This window comes from Xiphophorus hellerii, chromosome 7 (assembly GCF_003331165.1).
Source record: "Xiphophorus hellerii strain 12219 chromosome 7, Xiphophorus_hellerii-4.1, whole genome shotgun sequence".
NCBI lineage: Eukaryota > Metazoa > Chordata > Actinopteri > Cyprinodontiformes > Poeciliidae > Xiphophorus > Xiphophorus hellerii.
This window is the reverse complement of record NC_045678.1, coordinates 27,539,287-27,562,118: the sequence shown is the minus strand read 5'-3', so window position 1 is coordinate 27,562,118 and position 22,832 is coordinate 27,539,287. Positions and strand designations below refer to the sequence as shown.

The window sequence follows — 22,832 nt, the reverse complement described above, 5'->3', positions numbered from 1 at the left end:
TATTGAATAAATAAAACGTAAAAACATGGACTTAAAATGAACAATTGAACTTTCCAAATAAGATTCCTCAAGACAGGGACACTAAGAGTTTCCAGGGCAAAAGATAAACTGGTTGGCCTCAAAGGAAGGATTCAGATGTATTGTCAAGTTATTCCTGACAATTTAATTTGGGGCATTTCGTAATTCAATTTCTTGTCAGAAAGATTGCTTGTTTTTTGTGACACTGCTTCTTATCCACGGTCTTTGTCAAAGTAAGATAATTCTAATTTTCAACAAACCTTTCATTTAAAAGGACTATTTTACCACATTTATGAATAAACTAGTGCAAAAAAGACAGAATTAGTCTTCACACATTAAATAACAACATGGCTCCTGTCACAGCTTTGTAGTACATGTAAATTAGGTTTTCTTTTACCTTTAAAGGTTTTTTGTTTTCACAAGTAGAATAAAAATGTCGCTAGTCATACAGCGTTTTCTACTCTGCCTTTAGTTTAGAATGTTCCAGAACAATTTTGGCAACAAGGAGGAATTTTTCTTTTACTTTGAGCTGTTCAGAGGTAGAGCAGATTTTCTTTAAGCAGAAATATCCTTCTACCCACACTAATATCTATATGCCAACTTCTGCATAATCCTATAGAGAAAACAAGGAAATGGGAACAAACAGGCTACTATTCCAACAAATCTTTATTGATTTTTGGTGACTTAGTAGAAAGTTAACAAGAAGAGAATTTCAATCATCGTCATAATTGCTTTGGATGTAATCAAAGATTGAACCCTGGTTTATGTGCCAGGGCTTATCAGAAATTAACTCCTGGAGATATGTATATCCAATAATGGACGAGATGCAGTTTAATTAAAATAGAGATTCCCGAGTCTGTCAAAATAAAACATTCAAGGGAAAAAAGGAGGCTCAAATGTACCATGGATGGCCTATAATACAGTATAGATGAAGGAGAAAGAAAATATGACATTTTTGTCTAATGATTTATTCGTACACAGACGCAAACAGAAAAGCAAGGCTATTCTTATAAATATAGAAAACACATTTATTGTATTAATACGCTCCAATAAAAGCACTTTGTTTTTAAAAAAGTAAAAAGCATAATTTTGAACCTGAACACAAAACTGTTTGATGTTACGGATCTGATTTATGCCATGAGGACTGTAATATGAAAACAGTTGCCAAACATTTCTTCAGTTTTTTAAACAGTAAACAGCTGCAATGTGATAAATGTTTTTTATAAGTTCATAAAATTAAATTTAATTGTGTTTTTCTTTCCAGTTCTGTAGTCAGCCACTGTAGCTGTTATCTCTGTGGAGATAAATTTTACTTGCAGTTCCACTTTGTTTCTTTAAGGATCATGTAGTAAAACTTTAAGTGAAGCTACTTCTTCTACCCCCAAACATCTACATATTTTGGATCTTTGCTTTCAATCCTAAAGAAACTAATGGTTATCATTTTATGACTTAGATCTAACACATTAAGGACATACCCCTCGGTTTCATCCCAGCCCACATAACATCTGTGTGTTTCTGTTGTTTATGTTTAAACTCATCAAACCTTTCTAACGTGTCTACCCCATAAGTAAAGCAACTTTTCCTATGGATTTTTTCCAAACTCTACAGCTCCTTTAAGGATCGCTTCCTGGGGTCTAACAGGACACAGGATTTTAAATTCTTCACTAAGCTGTTCATTAATGTGCTGCCGCAGTATTTGACTCTCTGCGAACCCCCCCACTATGAGAATGTAGCCAATGTTCTGATTTTCTTTTAATATTTCTTTGAGACTCTTGGTGATGCCCTGAAGACTCTCATCATAGAAAGATCTCAGTTTCTCTCTGGAGATTATGATGGTTCCTTCATCCCAGGAAACTCCTTGTACTGACTCAAAGTACGTTTCCAAGTCTTCCTTTTTCTCGATAATTTGCCCCAGATTATCTGTACATTGGATCTCAAAATCCTCATCTACATGTTTGACAGAAATAAAATCATACATTATCTTCTGAACTTCACTGGGATGATTTTCTTCATATTCATCCCAGACTCCGTCACAGAATATGTCTTTGAGAAACTTTTTGAACTTTCTCTCCACAGTTTGTCCTCCGATATTGTTTCCAGAGGCTTTGTGCAGCTCCTTTAAGGCTCCTCCTTCCAGGACTTCATGAACAGTGATGTCAATAGTTCCTCCTGAAACCCACAAAATGTGATAAAACTTTCCATATATTGTAGATCATTGTTAGTCTTCTACAACAATACTGTCACTATTATTAAATGTTTTACTATAGACTGCATCAGATTTACAGACACTTACCTCCACAATCAACAATAATATACTGAGTTCCTGGAGTCTGATCCAGTGAGCCACTATTGTGGTTCTGTGTGATGAAACCATCTGATGGAAGCTTCTTACACCAGACTGAAGCAGCTTCTGGTTCCAGTGCAATCATCAGTTTGTCTTCAGTGCCTTCAGTTACAATTCCTGCCTGGAAGAGAAATATAATATAATCAATGCTGAACATTTCAGAACTTTGTTGGTTTCTGTAAAACTTGATGTTACCTGAGTTGCAGCTTCTCTCACGAACTTTTTTGCTGACTCATCCCAGATGGCAGGAACCGTCAGAACCCAGGTGAAGTTAGCGGGAGTAAATTTTGTACCTGCTGTGTTGGCATTGATTGTTTTCAGTGCGTCATCATTCAGAAATCTCAGGGATTCAGAGAAAACCTTCAGAGCCGTCATTTCCTTATCATTTGCTGCTTTAATCTTAAGGTTCTTGTTAAGATCCTGGAAAATCACAATTATATAAAAAATATTTATTAAACCTGTATAAAATTGAAACTAATATAAAACAACCCAATGCAGTATTTTGGGGTACTTTTTTGGTGATATTGTAAAATTCTTAAAAAACTTTAATGCTTTGTTACTTTACATATGTTATTGTACTGTAATTAAACTATAACCCCAAACCTGACAAATACACTGGTTTTACTTCCTGGTTTGTTAGCTAGCCAGATTTTTCTCTTTCCCTTTTTTTTCTATTCTTATAACTATGAACATAGTTTTGGTTTTACACTGGGAACTACTCTAACAACAATATGAAAATTATTTAAAGCTGTAATTTTCAGCTGCAAAAATGTTTTCACTTCATCTACTCTACTAACAATCAGTAGAAAGTAATTACATTTTATATATACTTATTATTTTACTTAAGTCACCATGAGATTCTTTTTAGTATGTGGAAAATTTAAGAGTGAAGACCTTCAGTCAGCATACATACGAGAGCCCCAAATGAGATAAATGAGGGAAAACAATATGAGCCCAAAAGGTTTGGTTGGTGGTTTCCATGGTGGCCCTACCTGGGTTTACCCAGATAGAAAATCTACCTGGGAAATTGATCCCACATATGTGTGTTGATACACAAAATATCATACCTTCCCATTTAGGACTTGCATATATATCTTACCCAACGTCTGTTGGGATAGGCTCCACTCCTACCTCAGTTACTCTGAACAGGAAAAACAATCATTAACAATATTTAAATCTTCACTTACTTTATCGTACAGGGCAATCTTGAATTCTCCAAAGAAATAATGTTTCTTTGCTTCTTCTCTTTTCATTTTGATGTATGCTGTTTTGGCTTCATAACCAAACTTCAGAAATTCTCCATTTTGATCAAACAAGATGCAGGTTGGAGTCTTTGGGGTGTCCAGTCGTTGTTCTGCTCCCCATCTCCTTAAAATGGGATCACTTTCTTTCTCTCCGGTTGAGATATTGTAGGCATATCCACTGTAAGCAGTACCAAAGTCTATGGCTATAACAAAGGAATCACTCATTGTAGGATCATGTTCTGCAAGTCAGGATGAAAACCAAAATACCAGTGGGAACGCTAACAACTCTTTTTTTTACTCTGAACTCCTCCTCCCTGGAGCCGTTTATCTGCTCAGACAGGAAAGGTTGGTTTCACGTACAAAAGCGTCAGTCTAACTTTTAAAAGAGGTTTATATGCTCAGGTTAATTTGACATTTGTATTGGTCACACTATGTTTTTATAAATATCACTTGTGATATTGTGAGACTGTTATTAAGAGATTAGATAAGTCCAGAATTGTTGAAGAATAAAACTTCCACTGTGTTTATACAAGTTTACTTAATACACCTTGTTTACTGCACTTTAAAGTATCCTGTTTGTTGCATTTACTGTTGGTGCTGGAATGTGAAGTTTGAAACTCGTCCCCAGGGGATCATGATACAACAGAAAATATATATTTTGCACTGTTTTGTTAGTAGATCAAGGGCCTGCAATGCTCAGAACTGAGAACCCAAATTTGATTCTAGTAAGTGACTATAGAGGAACAGCTCAATCTTTGGTAGGATTCTACTCGGTTTGTTTTCTTCCTGTATTGACCAAGATGATTAATGCTATTAATAAATAGTTTTAATTTTATTTGGAGACACAAAAATCATCATATATAAAAAGATGAGCTGACTAACCCGTAAACCTATGAAGTAGGTGGAGGAAATGCAATATACTTTGAAATTATAAATGGTATTTTAATTATTTTTTTTTATTTTTTCTCTAGCTCTCTGTGAAGGCGGATGCTTTTTTTCTCTCCTCCCTTTCCTGCCCTGCCGGATTTGTTTTTCTGTTGTCTTTTACTCTTTTTTTGGAGCCTTTCTTTGCACATCTTACAAATCTACAAATTATAGATCTGGATCACTGGTCACTCAATACAATTGACATGACGCCGGCTCTGCCCCCATGCTGACATAGAGCAATCCTCCCCCAATCATTCCAGGGCATTTGTCAGCAACTGACCAATCAGCGTTCCAAGTACAGTACTCCGATAATATTGACAGTATCTATCATAGAAAACACGGTGGGGTCAGAGAGATTTTGAGGAAAATAATAGATCATCACGGTCCAACTTGTCAGTGGGTAATATACAATCCCAACAGCCGTCACCCAGAACATACAGAGGGCCCAATACAATTTATTACATTTCCAAAATCAGAAAGGAGTCTGGAATAACGCAAGAAATGGATCATGGACTGCAGCCGACCTCACGTCCATTTGAATGAAACTGATGGATGGGAACTACATCGTTAGTCAGCACCACGAAGGTAACTGGTAGTAAACATCCCAGTTTTTGTCATAACAATACTTACTGATAGCTCCATGTTAACGGCTCAGGGCTCTGTGTTAACGACTCACAACTCAGTTAAATTAAAACAACAATATTAACATCTAATCATTTCCAGATCAATAAGTGAAGGTAGTTATACTGGATTTTATGCGTGTAGATTCCAACGGTACCTCTATGGCATCATGAGAACAGACTGCGCTAACTGCTATATTGGCATTTAAACACCGTTTCTTACTATTGTTTATTTCTAAGCATTTTCCTGAAAGCAGATTTTCACAAGCCGGTATTATTTCAGTAATTACTCACCCATTTTGTCCCGCAGCGTTCACACTTACATCCAATCAGACTTTTTCTCCCTCATTTGTCCTCTTGGTCTTTATCGTTGATTTCTCCTTTATTTCCCGCTAATAACATTACAGATCTGACGTAGGACTAGTTACAGAATTTTCTTGCCCGCCGTCTTTGCCTCAGCATTGGTTTATAAGGCAAAATTGACTTAAAAAATGTCTAGGGTAACGCATTCAGGTCCGTTAGTCTGCCTTAATAACAGTGTGGTTGTCGGAGGACTGCTCGAAGCCGGCGTCATGTCAATTGCGGGGACTTACCCAGCGAGGTACATTTATTTATTCATGATAACAGAATTTCTGCTGTTTGGAGCTTGCGTGTACCTGACATATTGACAAATTTGTGACGGACTTTGCTGAACTACCGAACACTCAGACTGACATACTGCGGGACAGAGACGCATTTGGATGTGAGTGTTGGGGAGACTCTGGATTCCCCCGGAGGAGCTGGAACAAGTGGCTGGGGAGAGGGAAGTCTGGGCCTCCGTTCTTAGGCTGCTACCCTCGCAAATCGACTCCAGATCAGCGGAAGAAGATGGATGGATGGATGGATGATAATTTTTCATCAATTTTAACTGGATATCTTTCCCATAGAGTTTTGATTCCATTATATTTTAAAAGAAAAAAAAATACGACAGTAACAAAATGCTTAACACTGAGGCTCTGAAGGCCTCACATGTTGCCTCACCATTGGACACAATCTTCAGGAAGCAACATTAATGAACAGAAATCAGAGCACAAGAAATAAGTTTAAAAACAAAAGAATAGCACAGTCAGCAAGATCATAACAAAAGTAATGAACAATCCAGAAGTGATCAGAATGGAAACCAATAGAAAACAAACAACCAGCAGATTATGACACAACAATTGTCACAGAATAATTATAGGACATTGATTGCCATTAAATCCAATGAAGATAAAATAAGATAGTTGCAGAATTCTTACATGGTGAATGTTGTCAAAACTTTTAAAGTTTAGGAAACAAAGATCAGTTTGATGACTCTTCTTTATTACTGTGCTGTAAAACAAACAAATTCCCCTCGAGGAAGTTTCTGGTTTGATTGACAGTGACTTCTCAGGACACACAAAGATTAATAAAACAGGAGTGGCAGAAACCAGTTCAGCAGATCCAACACACCCACACACAGATATTTCCTTCTCATCTTTGACAAACCCTGGTGAAAAATAAATATACTAAGCATGTTAAAGTTTAGCATACTTGAGTACTTGAAGCTAGACTAATCATCAGTATACTTGAAGTGTGTTATTTTGGAACAACTAATTTTGTACTTAGTGTATTTTAATAGTAATTTAATTGTTGAAGAGCACAATTTAAAGTGTACTAAGTTTACTGTCACTTGTTTTCTGGAACAACTATGACTTATTTTCACTTGTGTTCTGGAGGAATTTAAAGGTGCCTAAACCCATGGAATATATATAATAAAGAAATGATACACAAACTCAAATTCCTTTTGCTCATAGCCAAAAAACGGGAAGAGATTTAATGCACATCTGCGGAACCAAAACGTCACATTTATATTGTTACAGAAATCCAAAATCTCTCGACTTTTGTTTCTGACATCAGTTTTTTATAGTCTCAGCTCTACTGGTGTGTATTGGGAAGCTTTGACCAATGCCGTTACTGCCCTTCATTTATGTAGAAATTCTGGCTCCGTTTTACACTGGATGTGTATTTGGAAGTTCTGAGAATTAGGAGTTGGCCTCCTGGAATCAAATCTGCTCCATCAGAAGAACTATTAGACAAGTTGTTTGCTCCTTAGCTGTCCAAACAGAGGTTTCTTCCCACGTCTTGGGCTCCGGCCCAGTTTCTTTGCAGGCAAGCAGGAGAAAAGACGGGTGCCAGAACTTCCTTGCACAACAGCTAAAAACTAACATCTTTCCTCTCTTTAGTGATTGTCATTCCACATCTCTCTAAATCTGAATTCCTTCCTGACTTCTAGGTCAGATTGACCCAGTCCATTTGACACAGTACATTTCTTTTAGGTTAAAACATACTGTATCTTAGTGCAAGCCTGCCAAACAACGTAATTTTTAACTTTTAATATAATTATATTCCTTTACACAACTAAAGTTATACTTTGTATACTTTAAGTATACTTTTGTGGAGGTTCATCCTCAGAACTGGTTGGTGATCCGGTGGAGCCAGAGCCTCTTCTGAGACAGGAAAGTCTTTAGGTTTTCTAAACCTGACCTCTGGCTTCCTCTTTCATCTTCATTTGCTTAGAATGCAAAAATATGTTGAAGATAAAAGCAATGATGAACGAGTTATAACAACACCCTCACAATATCAAAGTCTCTCTGGCATACTGAGATTAATTAAAACCAGGCTAAGTTTATGAAGAAAACTATATTAAGTCACAACAAACAGACACTCACTGCAGTTATAACATGAAGCTGGATGATTGTACAAATTTAAGTATGTTTGAAATACACTTAACTATTTTTTCCACCTGGATACCTTGTAATTACTCTACTGTTATATGTACAACACAGATGTTTTGGTTCTATAGACACTGATTTGAATTGAACTGAAGTGAATTAATATTTCATGTGCACCAAGCTTTCAGTTCCTGATATCCAAATTTAGGATATCCACGAAGTGGGATCCTTCACATAGGCTCCCATGTGAAAGGACGGCCTTTACTTGGATGTTCGTCCTTTTCCTTTCAGAAAATTGATGGCCTACTTGCAGCAGGGTTTGCTGGTCTCTTTGCAGTTCACATTGTAAACTCATGGAGTTCTGTCAAAATACGCAAAGAGTCTACAAATAAGCTGATCACATTTAAACTAATTGATAATGACACATCTGACACTTTTTGCAATTAGTTTAACTGCCACCTACAGTTTCATTCATTTAAAATTAACTAAAGAGCCACATTTTAAGATGAAAATATAAGGGCAAATTCAAAATGAGTCAAAAGCAGCTAATTAGAACCCAGACCTCAGAGGGTTAAGAGAACAGGTGAATATGTTAAGGGAAGTTTGTAGGAGGACCGCAAACAGAGAAATTCAATAATAGGGAGTAATAATGACAACAAATAAAACTTATAATAAGAAAGATCTGGGCATAAAACTAAGATGGGCGCAATGGAAAAAACCAGCACTAAACAACAGAAACCAAGGAACGTAAATACTGAGAAAAGTGTGACATGGAAACCAGGTGAGTCTAATCAAGGAATGCAGAATGACAACATAGAACCGCAAAACTGAGTGAAGGACTAATACATACTAAAGATTAGTATTTATTAGGGAGAGAACTAAACAAAATACACTGCTCAAAAAAATAAAGGGAACACTCAAATAACACATCCTAGATCTGAATGAAAGAAATATTCTCATTGAATACTTTGTTCTGTACAAAGTTGAATGTGCTGACAACAAAATCACACAAAAATCATCAATGGAAATCAAATTTATTAACCAATGGAGGCCTGGATTTGGAGCCACACACAAAATTAAAGTGAAATAACACTACACGCTGATCCAACTTTAATGTAATGTCCTTAAAACAAGTCAAAATGAGGCTCAGTATTGTGTGTGGCCTCCACGTGCCTGTATGACCTCCCTACAACGCCTGGGCATGCTCCTGATGAGGTGGCGGATGGTCTCCTGAGGGATCTCCTCCCAGACCTGGACTAAAGCATCCGCCAACTCCTGGACAGTCTGTGGTGCAACGTGACATTGGTGGATGGAGCGAGACATGATGTCCCAGATGTGCTCAATCGGATTCAGGTCTGGGGAACGGGCTGGCCACTCCATAGCTTCAATGCCTTCATCTTGCAGGAACTGCTGACACACTCCAGCCACATGAGGTCTAGCATTGTCCTGCATTAGGAGGAACCCAGGGCCAACCGCACCAGCATATGGTCTCACAAGGGGTCTGAGGATCTCATCTCGGTACCTAATGGCAGTCAGGCTACCTCTGGTGAGCACATGGAGGGCTGTGCGGCCCTCCAAAGAAATGCCACCCCACCCCATTACTAACCCACTGCCAAACCGGTCATGCTGAAGGATGTTGCAGGCAGCAGACCGCTCTCCACGGCGTCTCCAGACTCTGTCACGTCTGTCACATGTGCTCAGTGTGAACCTGCTTTCATCTGTGAAGAGCACAAGGCGCCAGTGGCGAATTTGCCAATCCTGGTGTTCTCTGGCAAATGCCAAGCGTCCTGCACGGTGTTGGGCTGTGAGCACAACCCCCATCTGTGGACGTCGGGCCCTCATACCATCCTCATGGAGTCGGTTTCTAACCGTTTGTGCAGACACATGCACATTTGTGGCCTGCTGGAGGTCATTTTGCAGGGCTCTGGCAGTGCTCCTCCTGTTCCTCCTTGCACAAAGGCGGAGGTAGCGGTCCTGCTGCTGGGTTGTTGCCCTCCTACGGCCTCCTCCACGTATCCTGGTGTACTGGCCTGTCTCCTGGTAGCGCCTCCAGCCTCTGGACACTACGCTGACAGACACAGCAAACCTTCTTGCCACAGCTCGCATTGATGTGCCATTCTGGATGAGCTGCACTACCTGAGCCACTTGTGTGGGTTGTGGAGTCCGTCTCATGCTACCACGAGTGTGAAAGCACCACCAACATTCAAAACTGACCAAAACATCAGCCAGACAGCATAGGTACTGAGAAGTGGTCTGTGGTCCCAACTGCAGAACCACTCCTTTATTGAGTGTGTCTTGCTAATTGCCAATAATTTCCACCTGTTGTCTATTCCATTTGCACAACAGCAAGTGAAATTGATTGTCAATCAGTGTTGCTTCCTAAGTGGACAGTTTGATTTCACAGAAGTTTGATTTACTTGGAGTTATATTGTGTTGTTTAAGTGTTCCCTTTATTTTTTGAGCAGTGTATAAAGACTCCACAAACCTAAAGATAAAAAAAATATAAACCAAAATTAACAGAGAACAAGAAAAAAGTAAAAAAAAAAACAACAATAACCTTGAAACAAAGGAATTAACCTATATGGAAAGACCTTGACAACAATAATGCACAACCTAAAATGATCAGAATGGGAAAAATGGAAATCAAACACCACTGGATCACAAGAGAAAAACTGTCACAGAATAATTACAGTATATTGAAAGGCACTAAAGACAATGAAGATAAAATAAGATGGTTGCAGAATTTGGGAACTAAAGGTGTTTCCTAAAACATACGGGGTGAATTTTGTCTACGGATAAAACGGTTAAAGTTAAGAAAACAAATATCAGTTTGATGACTCTCCTTTGTCACTGTTCTGAAAAACATTTTTTACCCTCAGGTGAGTTCTCTGGAAACGCAAAGAACAAGGAAAGAATGCCAGAAACCGGATCAGCAGGTCCAACACATCCACACTCTGCTGTTTCCTTCTCATCTTTGCCAAACCTGATATCAGCTCTAAAGTTTCTCCATGAAACTAGTCTTTAGTTAAGATTATTTTTTACATGTGATCAAAAAGGGTAACACATTTCTGGAACAAAATTTCTTTAAATCCATAAAAAAGAGACTCCTTTTGATAACAGAATGAAATATGTTTAACACTGATGCATGGCTGTAGAAAATACAGGCTCTACATATCAAAAATAAGTTTAGGTTATTATTTTTAATCATTCAGAAACATTTTTACAAATGATTTCTCCTCAAAACAAATTCGGTTGTGAACTGTCTTGATCAGAGGTGTCAAACTCCAGTCCTCAAGGGCTGCTGTCCTGCAGTTTTTACATGTGCCAAAGGTACAAAACACTGGAATGAAATGGCTTAATTACCTCTTCCTTGTGTAGATAAGTTCTCTAGAGCCTTGCTAATGACCTAATTACTCTATTCAGATGTGGTGCAGTAGAGGCACATCTAAAAGTTGCAGGGCAGTGGCCCTCCAGGACTGGAGTTTGAGACCTGTGGTCTTGATAGTGGCCTGTTTCCTGATATTTCATGGCACTTAGTGTATTTTTTGGACTATAAGGCACACATAAAATCCCTATATTTGCAAAAAAATTGGGAATGCGCCTTATATTCCGGTGCTCCTTAACAGTGTACCGTGTGTTTTATTACGACTTTGGTAAGCGACGAAGCCACTCCCCTTGATTGTCTAAGCATAATCGCTGCTGGCCAGAGACCTCGTGGAATCAGCTTTCTATGCTGTCTAGACAGACTTGTTTTGGGTTGACAAACCACTTTTTCTGAGATGAAAAATGGCACCTGTTAAGAGTCATGCTTACGACCTGGATTTCAAACTCAAGGCCATCAGCCACGCAGTACAACATGGGAATAGAGCAGCTGCAAAACAATTCAACATTAATGAATCAATGGTAAGGATGTGGAGGAAACAAGAAGATGACCTGTTAAATTCTGACACTGAAGACGAGGAATTTGATGGATTCGTAGAAGATGAATGATTGAAAAAGCGAGGGTACTTTTTTGTGTAATATTGACAGTTATTGTTAATGATTTGAATAAAGTCTGACCTATCCGACTACTGTATTTTGTTTCGCTTTATGCGCCTTATAATTCGGTACGTCTTATATATGAAAATAGATCCGCTCACTGATACTGCGTCTTATAATCCGGTGCGCCTTATATTCCGAAAAATAAGGTACTGTAAAAAAAGAGAATAATTTAACGTTAACTTTGGACAAAACGTTTGGCTCTTTCCTCATTAATTTTTCCCGGGATCCTCGGCGAGCGGCGGCGTGCTGCTAAAACGAAACAACAACAAAACGTGTTGACGTCACAGATCACAGAGTTTAATCTCATACAAAGCAATCAACAACAAAGCTGCAGAGGAACAGAGATATGCATTTTTCTCATAAAAATAAAGACAGACAAGGGGAAGACAGACAAACACAAAACAAAGACAAAACAAAAAGCAAAGACGTCTTTGGAGAAAGAGCCAATGCAAAAAGGCAAAATGGTGGCCGCTCTCTCTGGATTTTCTCTCCTAACACGAAATCTTATACTAAAGAGGTGTTTCTCTATTTAATTTATGCACTCAAGGCGTTCCTCTTTTTGACCAACTGGAAACTCCCTTAAGCACTCAGAGAAACTTGGAAACTCCCCCTGATATACGCAAAGATCAAAGGACCATCTGCCTTCTACCGAGACAAAAGAGCGGATAGCTGGCCCTGACCCCCTGTGGCTCCCACGGTCATTCTGAGTACAGAACGACCTGAGATACAATCTCACAGATACCTGTGAGATCTAAAGTCTCTGTCTCCCAAGGAAAATGCTAATTTTATGGCTTCGCCTCACAGCGGGGAGCTCCTGTTTGTCTGAATGCCTGCTATTCTGGCTCAATCCCAAATGCTCAACAGAAAACTGTTCCAAATAAGAGTGCTGAATACACCTTTTAAGATTAACTGTATCAAGCATTAAAAATAATCATTTTTCCTTAACAGTACTATAGAATAGCTGGAGGATTGAGGTCATTGTGATTGATGATAAATCACGTTCTTACCAAGGGCCAGGTGTGTATTAATGAAAATACCACATATAACTAACATCAGTTAATGCAGCAGAATGTTGCATGTATATTTTGCATGTATATTTACTTGTTCATTATTTTGACAAGTTGTCTGAATGGCACCATTTTATGTGAATTTTAAAAAGCATTACCTAGCTGTTAATACTTTGAATACAACGTGCAACTGCTGTCGAGTTACATAGATGCAGCCACATAAAGAAAAAAAGGTACAGGAAATATTGGTGGGGACTGTCCCCTTCATGCCAGAGTTGGTGGGGACATGCCTACACCAGACCTTCAGGAAGTTACACCTATCTATATGGATATTATTGAACATTTTTACAAGGCAGTCTCTGTGCTGTGGTGACAATGGAAACAAGACTGGAAGGAGTCAAAGGACAAGGAACAAGGAACACAGGTGGGTTTAAATACACAGGGAAACAATCAGGAGAAACAAGGAACAGGTGTTATTAATTAAGGGGTAGAGAGAACAACATAGAGACTCCACAGACACAGAAACCTAAAATAAATACACAGAAAAATTCAAATCACTACACCAATGAAGTTTATTTCACACTTCAGGTTGCAACAAAACACAATACAAACCATTTTTTACAGTGAAACACTTAGTTTTTTTTCACTCATCCATACCGCTTCCGTTGCCCCCCCTGCAATGGCATTGTGCCCCCCTAGGGGGCGCGCCCCACACTTTGGGAACCACTGAAGGAATACAAGACTTAAAACACAGAAATACATGCACACACATTACAAGGTAGCCTCCCATGTGAATCATTGACTAGTAAAACATAATAGCTAATAATCAATAAATGTATGTAAATGTAATAAAGACATGGATAATCCCTTTGTCAAAACCAAACTTCTAAAAGAAACAACTTGTCACCAATGCGCCATTGGCATAATTGGGATGGAGGCAAAAGACAAGGGGGCAAAAGTTTTCCAAATATCATGGTTGGAACAAAGTCTGAGGATATGTGTGTTTTTGGTTAATTTAGACCCCATGCAGTGGCACAAAAAGTGAGTATGCACCGTTTGCAACGCATAGTTGCACTAGAGGGGGCGCAAAAACGATGTGGGGAATTTTTTTTCTAATCAGCATTTTATGTAGTTAACAGCTATTGGTGTATGAAATGATCAATAACAGAGGAACAGCACTGATTAGGCGATCCTACCAGCCGCTCTTCCCTCCCATACAGGTAGTTTGGGCAGCGTCCCATTGAGAACGCACTGAGGCGTATTTGTTTTCTTTTAAATTTTAATTGTTGCAGTGCACTCGACAACATGGAGCTAAAGATGGGGCGGCAAAAAAAAAACTCTGGGGCACAAATAGAAAATGGAAGAGGGGGAAGGATAAAGATGTTGGAGAGACGAAGAAAAGCTTTTCAAAGTGACTGAAAGACAGTAGGTAAGTAATGTCAGTGTATCAACAAGAGAGTGTCTGGTAGACACACCTATCACACACATCTCAATAATAATTGTAATAATAACCACCAAAACAAAACACAGGAAATATTAAGGTCAAATAAATTGCAGGACCTAAATAGAACCCCCCTCCCCAAACCCCACGAACTCACCCTGTTGTCATGGTTGCTTAGAGACGGAGCCGCGGTGAGCTGCTATCAACCCACGTCTTTTTAAAATGTCCACCCGATGCTACACCATCCTTAGAAGCAAAACCTCTGGTAAAAATACAGATGGTAGTGGGAAGACACACATTCCAGGCTAAACAATTACAGTGAAACCCATGACATGTTCGCATACTCCTCAGAAAGTATGTAGTTGCGCCCCTGACCCCATGTTATTGTTTTCAGCTGTGTCTCGTTCCCCTGATTATTTCCTCTCCTCATACTCATCTGTGTCTGTGTTTTCCCGTCGGATCTTTGTCGTACGTTATAGTTTTCTTGTGTCATTGTCCTCGCTGCGTTGCCCCTGTGTCATCTCTTCTAGTGCTACCCGTGTCTGGATTTCTGTTCACTTTTTGTTCATTAAAACCATAATTTTCCACTACAACCTGGGTCCACCGCATCTAATCCTTACCACCCAACTAACCATTTTATGACACAAGGTTTAGTAATACATTGCAGCAAACAAAAGACAAAGATAAAAGCAAATTTACAGAACACAGAAAACAGGTTTCTGCTATATAATATACTCAAATCAATGTGTTCTTCGTTTTCTAAAAGTGAAAAGTAAAAATGTGAACCTGAACACAAAACAAGCTGATAGTCATTACAAATAAGATAAAAGAATTATGGCCTGTGGTATGACATCAACCTTCAACTGTAAACCACTGCAGTGTGATATTATAAATGTTTCAGACATTCTTGAACTCAAATTTAAGTGTGCTTTTCTTTCCAGTATTCAAGTCAGTCCCTGTTGCTCTAATCTCTGTTGAACCAAACTTTAGTTCTATTTTCACTTTACGTTCTTGATTTGTTTTAGAATTACATAGTTTAACTACAAATGAACCTATTTCTTCCACCCCACAATCATCTACATATTCTGGATTTTTTTTTTCAGTCCTAAACAATCTAACACTCATCTGTGTCTGTTTTGGATCTGCTGCATTAAGGTAATGCTCTTTGGTTTCATTCCAGGCTACATCTTGACCTTCTTCCAGCAGTATTTTAAAAATGTCCTTACACCACTCTTTTCCATCAGCTATGAGTTTCTTCTCTTGTTTATGTTCAGACTCATCAAACTTTTTTAACACGGCCACCCCATAAGTAAAGCGACTTCTCCGATATGTCACTATCTTTGGGTTTCTTCCAAACTCTACAGCTCCTCTAAGGATCGCTTCCTGAGGTCTAACAGGACACAAGATTTTATATTCTCCTCCAAACTGTTCAATAATGTGCTGCCGCAGTATTTGACTGTCTGCGAACCCCCCCACTAAGAGAATGAAGTCAATGTTGAGATCTTTTTCTAATATTTCTTTGAGACTCTTGGTCATGCCCTGAAGACTCTCATCATAGAAAGATCTCAGTTTCTCTTTGGAGATTTTGATGACTCCTTTATTCCAGGAAGCTCCTTGTACTGACTCAAAGAACTTTTCTATGTCTTTCTTTTTCCGGGCCAGTTTCCCCAGATTAAATGGACATGGGATCTCAATATCCTCATCTACCTGTTTGAGACATCTAAACTCAAATATCATTCTCTGAACCTCACTGGGATACATTTCTTTATATTCATCCCAGACTCCATCAGTGAATATCTCTCTGATGAACTTTTTGAACTTTCTGTCCACAGTTTTTCCTCCCAGGTTATTCCCAGAGGCTTTGTGCTTCTCCTTTAAGGCTCCTCTTTTCAGGACTTCATGAACAGTGATGTCAATAGTTCCTCCTGAAACCCACAAAATGTGATAAAACTTTCCATATATTGTAGATCATTGTTAGTTTTCCACAACAATACTGTCACTATTATTAAATGTTTTACTATAGACTGTATCAGATTTACAGACACTTACCTCCACAATCAACAATAATAGACTGAGTTCCTGGAGTCTGATCCAGTGAGTCACTATTGTGGTTCTGTGTGATGAAACCATCTGATGGAAGCTTCTTACACCAGACTGAAGCAGCTTCTGGTTCCAGTGCAATCATCAGTTTGTCTTCAGTTCCTTCTGTTACAATTCCTGCCTGGAAGAGAAATATAATATAATCAACGCTGAACATTTCAGAACTTTGTTGGTTTCTGTAAAACCTGATGTTACCTGAGTTGCAGCTTCTCTCATGAACTGTTTTGCTGACTCATCCCAGATGGCAGGAACCGTCAAAACCCAGGTGAAGTCAGAGGGAGTGAAATTTTGTCCTGGTACCTTGGAGTTGATTGTTTTCAGTGCGTCATCCTTCAGGAATCTCAGGGACTCAGAGAAAACCTTCAGAGCCGTCATTTCCTTATCATTTGCTGCTTTAATCTTAAAGTTCTTGTTAAGATCCTAGAAGGTCACAATTATGTGAAAATTTGTTATTAAACATATAAAATTTTGTTATTTTAACTTCATTGAAAATAGTGTAAAATCATCCAATGCAGTGTTTTGGGGTAATTTTTTTGTGTACACAACACTAACAAACACACTGCTTTTACTTCCAGGTTTGTGAAATAGGCAGATTTTCCACAGAAAACATTTTTTTTCTAATCTTATTACTTCTAAGAACAAATGTTGGCTTTACACTGGGAAAAATATAAAATTATTTTAAACTGTAATTTTCAGCAACCTACATGTTTTCAGTTCATCTGCTCTGCTAACAATTAACAGCAAGTAATAAAATATCACATATTATGTTTCCTGTGATTTTACTCAACTCACCATAAGCTTCTGTTTTAGTGTGAGGAAAAGACAGGAGTTTAGACCTTACTTAATGTACTAAATAGACTGTGTAACATACATTTTCATTTAGGTCCTACACAGGCATCTTAATCAGTGTCGGTTGGGATAGACTCCACCCCTTCCTCAGTTACCTTGAGCAGTAGTCAGAAAATATTAAGAATAAATATTTAAATCTTTACTTACTTTGCCATAGAGGGCCATCTTGAAACCTTCAAATAAATAATGTTTCTTTGCTTCTTCTCCTCTCATTTTGATATATGTTTTTTTGGCTTCATATCCAAACTTCAGAAATTCTTCATTTTGATCAAACAGGATGCAGGTTAGAGTCTTTGGGGTGTCCAGTCCTTGGTCTGCTCCCCATCTCTTTAATCTGGGATCACTTTCTTCCTTGCTGGTTGTGATATTGAAGGCATATCCACTGTAAGCAGTACCAAAGTCTAAGGCTATAACATAGGAGTCACCCATTGTAGGATCGTGTTCTGCAAGTCAGGATGAAAACCAGAATACCAGTGGGAACGTTAACAACTCTTTTTTTTATCTGTCAGCTCCTCCTCCCTGGAGCTGTTTATCTGCTCAGACAGGAAAGGTTGGTTTCACATGCAGAAACTTTAGTTTAAGTTTTAAAAGAGATTTATATACTCAGATTAGTTTCTTACATTTATTTCTACCACTCATATAATTGTGTATAAATATCACTTATAGACTTGTGATATTGTGAGATTTTTGTTTGGAGATCGAACATCATTAAAGTTCCACAGTGAAAACAAAACTCACTGTGACCATACAAGTTGACTGGTGCACTCTAAAAATGGCTTTTGGCTATAGTTCATTTAATGGACTTATTTACATTAATTTCACTTAATTTATTTGGTTTAGTGATGACAACTTAGTTTTTGTGTTCAATTAACTTAAAAGTTACAAATCTAAGTAACCTTAATTAACTTAAAGAAACTTTTTACTTTGACTTTACTTGAAGCAATTGAGTTCAATGATGGTTTCTTGTCATATGTCTGACCAACTCAATATATTATGATCATCCAACTCAATTTTTTAAGTTTATTCAACTTAATTTTCTCAGTTTTTATAACTTAAATCATTGAGTGTGTTTAATATTACAAATTTAAGTCACTTTTACTCAAATCATTTTTTTTTCTAATAAATAATTAAAATCTCTTTGCCTAAATTCTACAGAAAGTCAGCTCAAACTAACTGCAGAGTTTAAAATGTGAGCTACTTCACAGTGCAACACTGGAAAAAATGTTGTTCAAGGCTTAATGGAAGAGACATGTTGTGATGACCAGTTATATCAGTAACGCTTTACAAAGTAAGTGTAAAGTAAGTGTGACGCGTTACACTTTTTTCAGTAACGAGTAATCTAACGCGTTTCTATTTCAAATCCAGTAGTCAGACTACAGTTACTTATCGAAACCACTTTGCGTTACTGTTTTCTTTTGTAACTGAATTTTATTTCCTCTACGCGTTTTGGGGAGTGACCGCCATTTCTATGCGACAGTGTCAGAAGCGACAGAAATGTAAAAAAAGGGAGGGAGATGCGCATTTTGTTGATGAAAATGAACTATTTTGCATTTCGGTCGCCAATTCCGTTTATTATAAGCGGCTTTGGGCTTGTTTTTTTCTTTCTAAAGTTGCTTGCAAATTTCATGAGACGTGGGTTGCGCTTTTTGGGCATAAACCCCAGAATTTGTCTGACATCCAATTAGTTTTAGTATGATCCATCCCGCTGTGTCTTTGTTAATGTTAAGTTAATATATTTGCTGTGACTGAAGTCGAGCTTTGCGTTGCACTCCAAAAAACTGCAAACATTGAGACTATTATGAACACCGCAATAAACGTGAAAACAGACACCAAAGAACGTGTCCATAAAGTTGTGCAACTAAACGCCATTATAATTATTATTATCTTAATATTAAGATAAGTGTCACAAATCTGTGAAGCAGCCATCTGAATTGTGGAGCCGCAGGAGGAGCGCTGTGTGCTGTGATCTGACACCAAACGCAGGGCCGTAACACAGAACCTGGAGGCTGGGAGGATGTTTGGGGGTGGGGGGTGGTCTAAAATCCTATTTATAGTTTTCCAGACAATACTTGAACACAGTATTAGCAAAGCTCAATGCAAGTTTCACAGATGGTGGAGCGTTGTTAGCAGCTGCCGTAAGTAACTAAAAAGTGACTTTTAATGTAACTTAGTTACTTTCTAAATCAAGTAATCTGTAATCTAACTAAGTTACTTTTTCAAGGAGTAATCAGTAATCTGATTAAAGTTGCTTTTTCAAAATAACTATGCCATCACTGGGTCTGAAGGCAGAGTTTCAAAAGTTCAGGAGTTTTTAAAGACAGAGGCCCGCCTTAAAGGCATTAAATTAGTAAGTAAAGTTTCTTTTTAGTCATGTTTAATATATAAGGCATTTTTATAACAATTAAAGGTAACATAGTTAACTGATTGAACTGTAATGTTGCACTATGTGCATGGAAAACATAATATACTATCTTTTTATTAAGGTTGTGTGGCATATTTATAAGAATAACAATATTCGATACTGCTATTCAATATAATTGGATTTTAACCAATAAGGTAAATGGCTAGTTTTTTCCTCAGAAGATAAGTAAGTACGACTCAAAAAGAGCAGATAGGCTGAAAATTGCAGTTGCAAGTTGGTTTGTATTTGCAATGTGAATAATACAGTATATGACCTCAAAATGGGTTGTGGCTCCAAGTGCTTTCTTTTTATTGGGAGGCGGTCCCAAATTGCTCTTTGAATAGAAAAGGTTGTCGACCCCTGTTCTAGAGGTTAAGTAGATATTATTAGGGCTTAATCAGTAAAATGGCAGCATATTAGCTTATTTCATAACTTCATAACCAGAGACCTTCTCTCCTCTGGTCTGTTTAACAGCTACAGTCTCAGATCAGCTCAGCCCTCCAGGACTGTCAACAGCAGAATCAGAAACCTTATACCTGTTGGGGAAAATAGACTATATTTGCTTTGCATTTCCCCGCATGATGGCAATGATATAGTAGGATCCAATTAGATTCTTGATTAATATGGGTTGTTGCTCTGTTGTTGTACGGAGTTTTTGTTCAATGTGCCCCTTTTTTAAATTTGAGCCCCTGCCCCTCCATAGGTCTCTGCACGGCCCTGCACATAATCCCACCGTCTACATTGTATACGGTGGTCCAGGCCGGGCTGCCAAGGTCTCGTCGCACCGATCTTCATTGCCATTCCCTCGCAGCTCATCGTCCACCATCTCTCTATTTCACCACCGCCGTTCATTGCATCGCCTTCCCACTGGTTCCCCGCTTTGGTTCAGCCACTTCACTCACTTCCGCATAGTCGCTGTCAGCTCCGTCATCAGCTCCTCCCTTTGGATGTCCCACGTTACGCCCGCCTCGGGCTTCTGGGGTAAGACGTAGCCTCACATGTCTCATTCATGTTTTGTAACATTAGGAAAAGCAGGAACTTTTCTTAGTCCATCCCCTTCCCGAACTTGCAGGCCCTATTTGGATGCGCCACTCAGGCTGCGTGAATGCATAAATTAATAAATAGTAGCATCCCTCCCAGCGGTGTCCCAAGGTGGATCGCCAGCCTCTTTTCTACAGCGTTTCACACTCAGTAGTAGCCTCTGTCATTCACCGTTATCAAGCCCCATATATTCCTTCTTGAACTTTATCATGCCCGCACTGGACTTCCTGCTCCTTTTCTCGGTCCCTCTCAAGTCAGCGGCTGTGTTTGGTCACGCTTATTCGCATGAGGGATTATTCATTCATACAAAAAACAGTAAGACGTATGTACACCCAGCTATGTAGAGCCGTTCATGGGTTGTCATGGTTACAGCATTCATTTCTCTGCTTCAACATTGACTATCTCGTCATTAAGTAGTGCACCCGCTGTCTTTAACTGCGTGATAATACGCCATGCTTCCATTACTGAACGGGATGCGTATTAACGACCCAGAAAAAAAACCAACTTGACATTTAGTATGCCGTTCGCAATCGTACGCTGACCAAAGAGAGGCGACATTTACTGACTGCAAGTTGTAAATTATATAATTAGCCTAATTGTGCCTCTTGTCTCAGTAGTTAAGGCGACATGCGCTGTAGAACGTGAAGCTGGCTAATAATCCCTCCAGGGCACATCGGTACAAGTCAGCTCAGTGCTTTCACCAATTGTTAACCAAGTCACTAATTGTCAAATTTTGTTTAGTGTCCCATCAAAGGTAACTTTAAATAGAAGGTGGTTTAGCATCAATTTAAAAGAATATGCGTTTTGATGTTTAACCAGCAGTAATTTTCCCCGTTTTATTACGCATAGAGGCTGATTGCTATTTCATGTTTCATCCCAGATGTGCAGTACTGAGTAAACCAGAAGACCTTAATGGTCTGGCAGTGGCTATTTCATCAGGCCTTTAACAAAGTTTCCCCTTTTCTTAGCTTAAGTTTTTAGGATTGTCCAAGTCGTTTCTGTAGAGGAATATAATTATATTAATAGTTAAAAATTATGTTGTTTGGTTGGTTCGCACTAAGATATGTTTTAACCTAAAAGAAATGTATTGAGTCAAATGGACAATCTGACCTAGAAGTCAGGAAGGAATTCAGACTTGGAGAAGATATGGAATAACAATCATTAAAGAGAGGAAAGTTGTTAGTTTCAGCTGTTGTGCAAGAAAGTTCTGGCGCCAGACATTTCTCCTACTCGCCAGCAAAGGAACTGGGCCGGAGCTCAAGACGTGGGAAGGAACCTCTGTTTGGACAGATAAAGAACAAACAATTTGACTAATAGCGCTTTTGAAACGGAGCAGATGAGAAGTCAAGGGGTCTGAATATTTCCAAGGAACTTCCAATACACATCCAGTGTAAGACGGAGCCAAATGAACTACGTAAATGGAGGAAAGCAACGCCATTGGTCGAGGCTTCCCAATACACACCAGTAGAGCTCGGACTCTATAAAAAACTGATACCAGAAGTAGAAGGCAAGAGATTTTGGGACTACTGTAACGATGTGTTTTGGATATTTTGGTTCCGCAGATGTGCATTAAAAATCTCTTCTCGTTTGATCATGAGCAGATGGAGTTCCGAGTCTTATTTAAACCTTTATTTATATATTCCATGAGTTTAGGCACCTTTAATTTTCTCCATATTTCCTGGGTATATCCTTGGTCTCAGAAGTTTACTTGCTTCTCCGCCAAGCCCGGCGGTATGGGTGGGGATTGAAGGGTATTGCCCACCCACAGAGCCAGCAGTGCCCCTCCTCACCCCCCTGAACTGGAAGCTGTTTGTTTCCACCTTAGAACGGCCAATTCTCCTTTATTCCTATATCGATTTGATACTATAGGCCCTATAGTATAGGGGCTCCTGCACTTCACACATCTGTGTCCCCCGTCACTTTTCAGCAGTTAAAACTGTTTAATCCATTAAAACATTGTAACCTGTTTCCCGAGCCGCCCTCAAATGCAACATGAACGCTGAGATGTTTGCTGGGACCTGTGCGGCAGCAAAGGTGACCTGCTGCTGCTGTGCAGAGCTGCTCATG

General features: G+C 38.8%; 2 protein-coding genes across 8 annotated transcripts in view; both read right to left on the bottom strand.

Annotated features, from left to right (window-relative positions):
• The window catches only part of LOC116723453 (uncharacterized), a 197,030-nt gene that overhangs the window by 125,333 nt on the left and 48,865 nt on the right, over positions 1-22,832 (bottom strand). The window lies entirely within an intron of this gene.
• LOC116723468 (heat shock 70 kDa protein 12A-like) lies at positions 971-17,808 on the bottom strand. Of its 3 annotated transcripts, none has more exons than XM_032568445.1 (4): positions 17,471-17,808; positions 16,670-16,894; positions 2,312-2,483; positions 971-2,187 (listed from the first exon to the last, which is right to left on the bottom strand). In XM_032568445.1, the coding sequence occupies exons 1-4, from the start codon at positions 17,750-17,752 to the stop codon at positions 1,601-1,603; spliced, it is 1,266 nt and encodes a 421-aa protein (XP_032424336.1). In that variant the 5' UTR covers positions 17,753-17,808; the 3' UTR covers positions 971-1,600. The 3 variants fall into 3 exon arrangements, with proteins under 3 accessions (XP_032424336.1, XP_032424335.1, XP_032424333.1); XM_032568444.1 differs by lacking the exons at positions 16,670-16,894; positions 17,471-17,808 and adding exons at positions 2,558-2,782; positions 3,550-3,862; XM_032568442.1 differs by lacking the exons at positions 971-2,187; positions 2,312-2,483 and adding exons at positions 14,843-16,299; positions 16,424-16,595.

What these genes read in the sequence shown, in the direction of transcription:
- LOC116723468 (XM_032568442.1), bottom strand. Translation starts at nt 17,752, where the DNA reads ATGGGTGACTCCTATGTTATAGCCTTAGACTTTGGTACTGCTTACAGT. An exon ending in AGATGGCCCTCTATGGCAAA is followed by an intron (nt 16,895 to 17,470) that starts GTAAGTAAAGAT and finishes GTGACCTTCTAG; the next exon opens with GATCTTAACAAGAACTTTAA. An exon ending in TGAGAGAAGCTGCAACTCAG is followed by an intron (nt 16,596 to 16,669) that starts GTAACATCAGGT and finishes TTTCTCTTCCAG; the next exon opens with GCAGGAATTGTAACAGAAGG.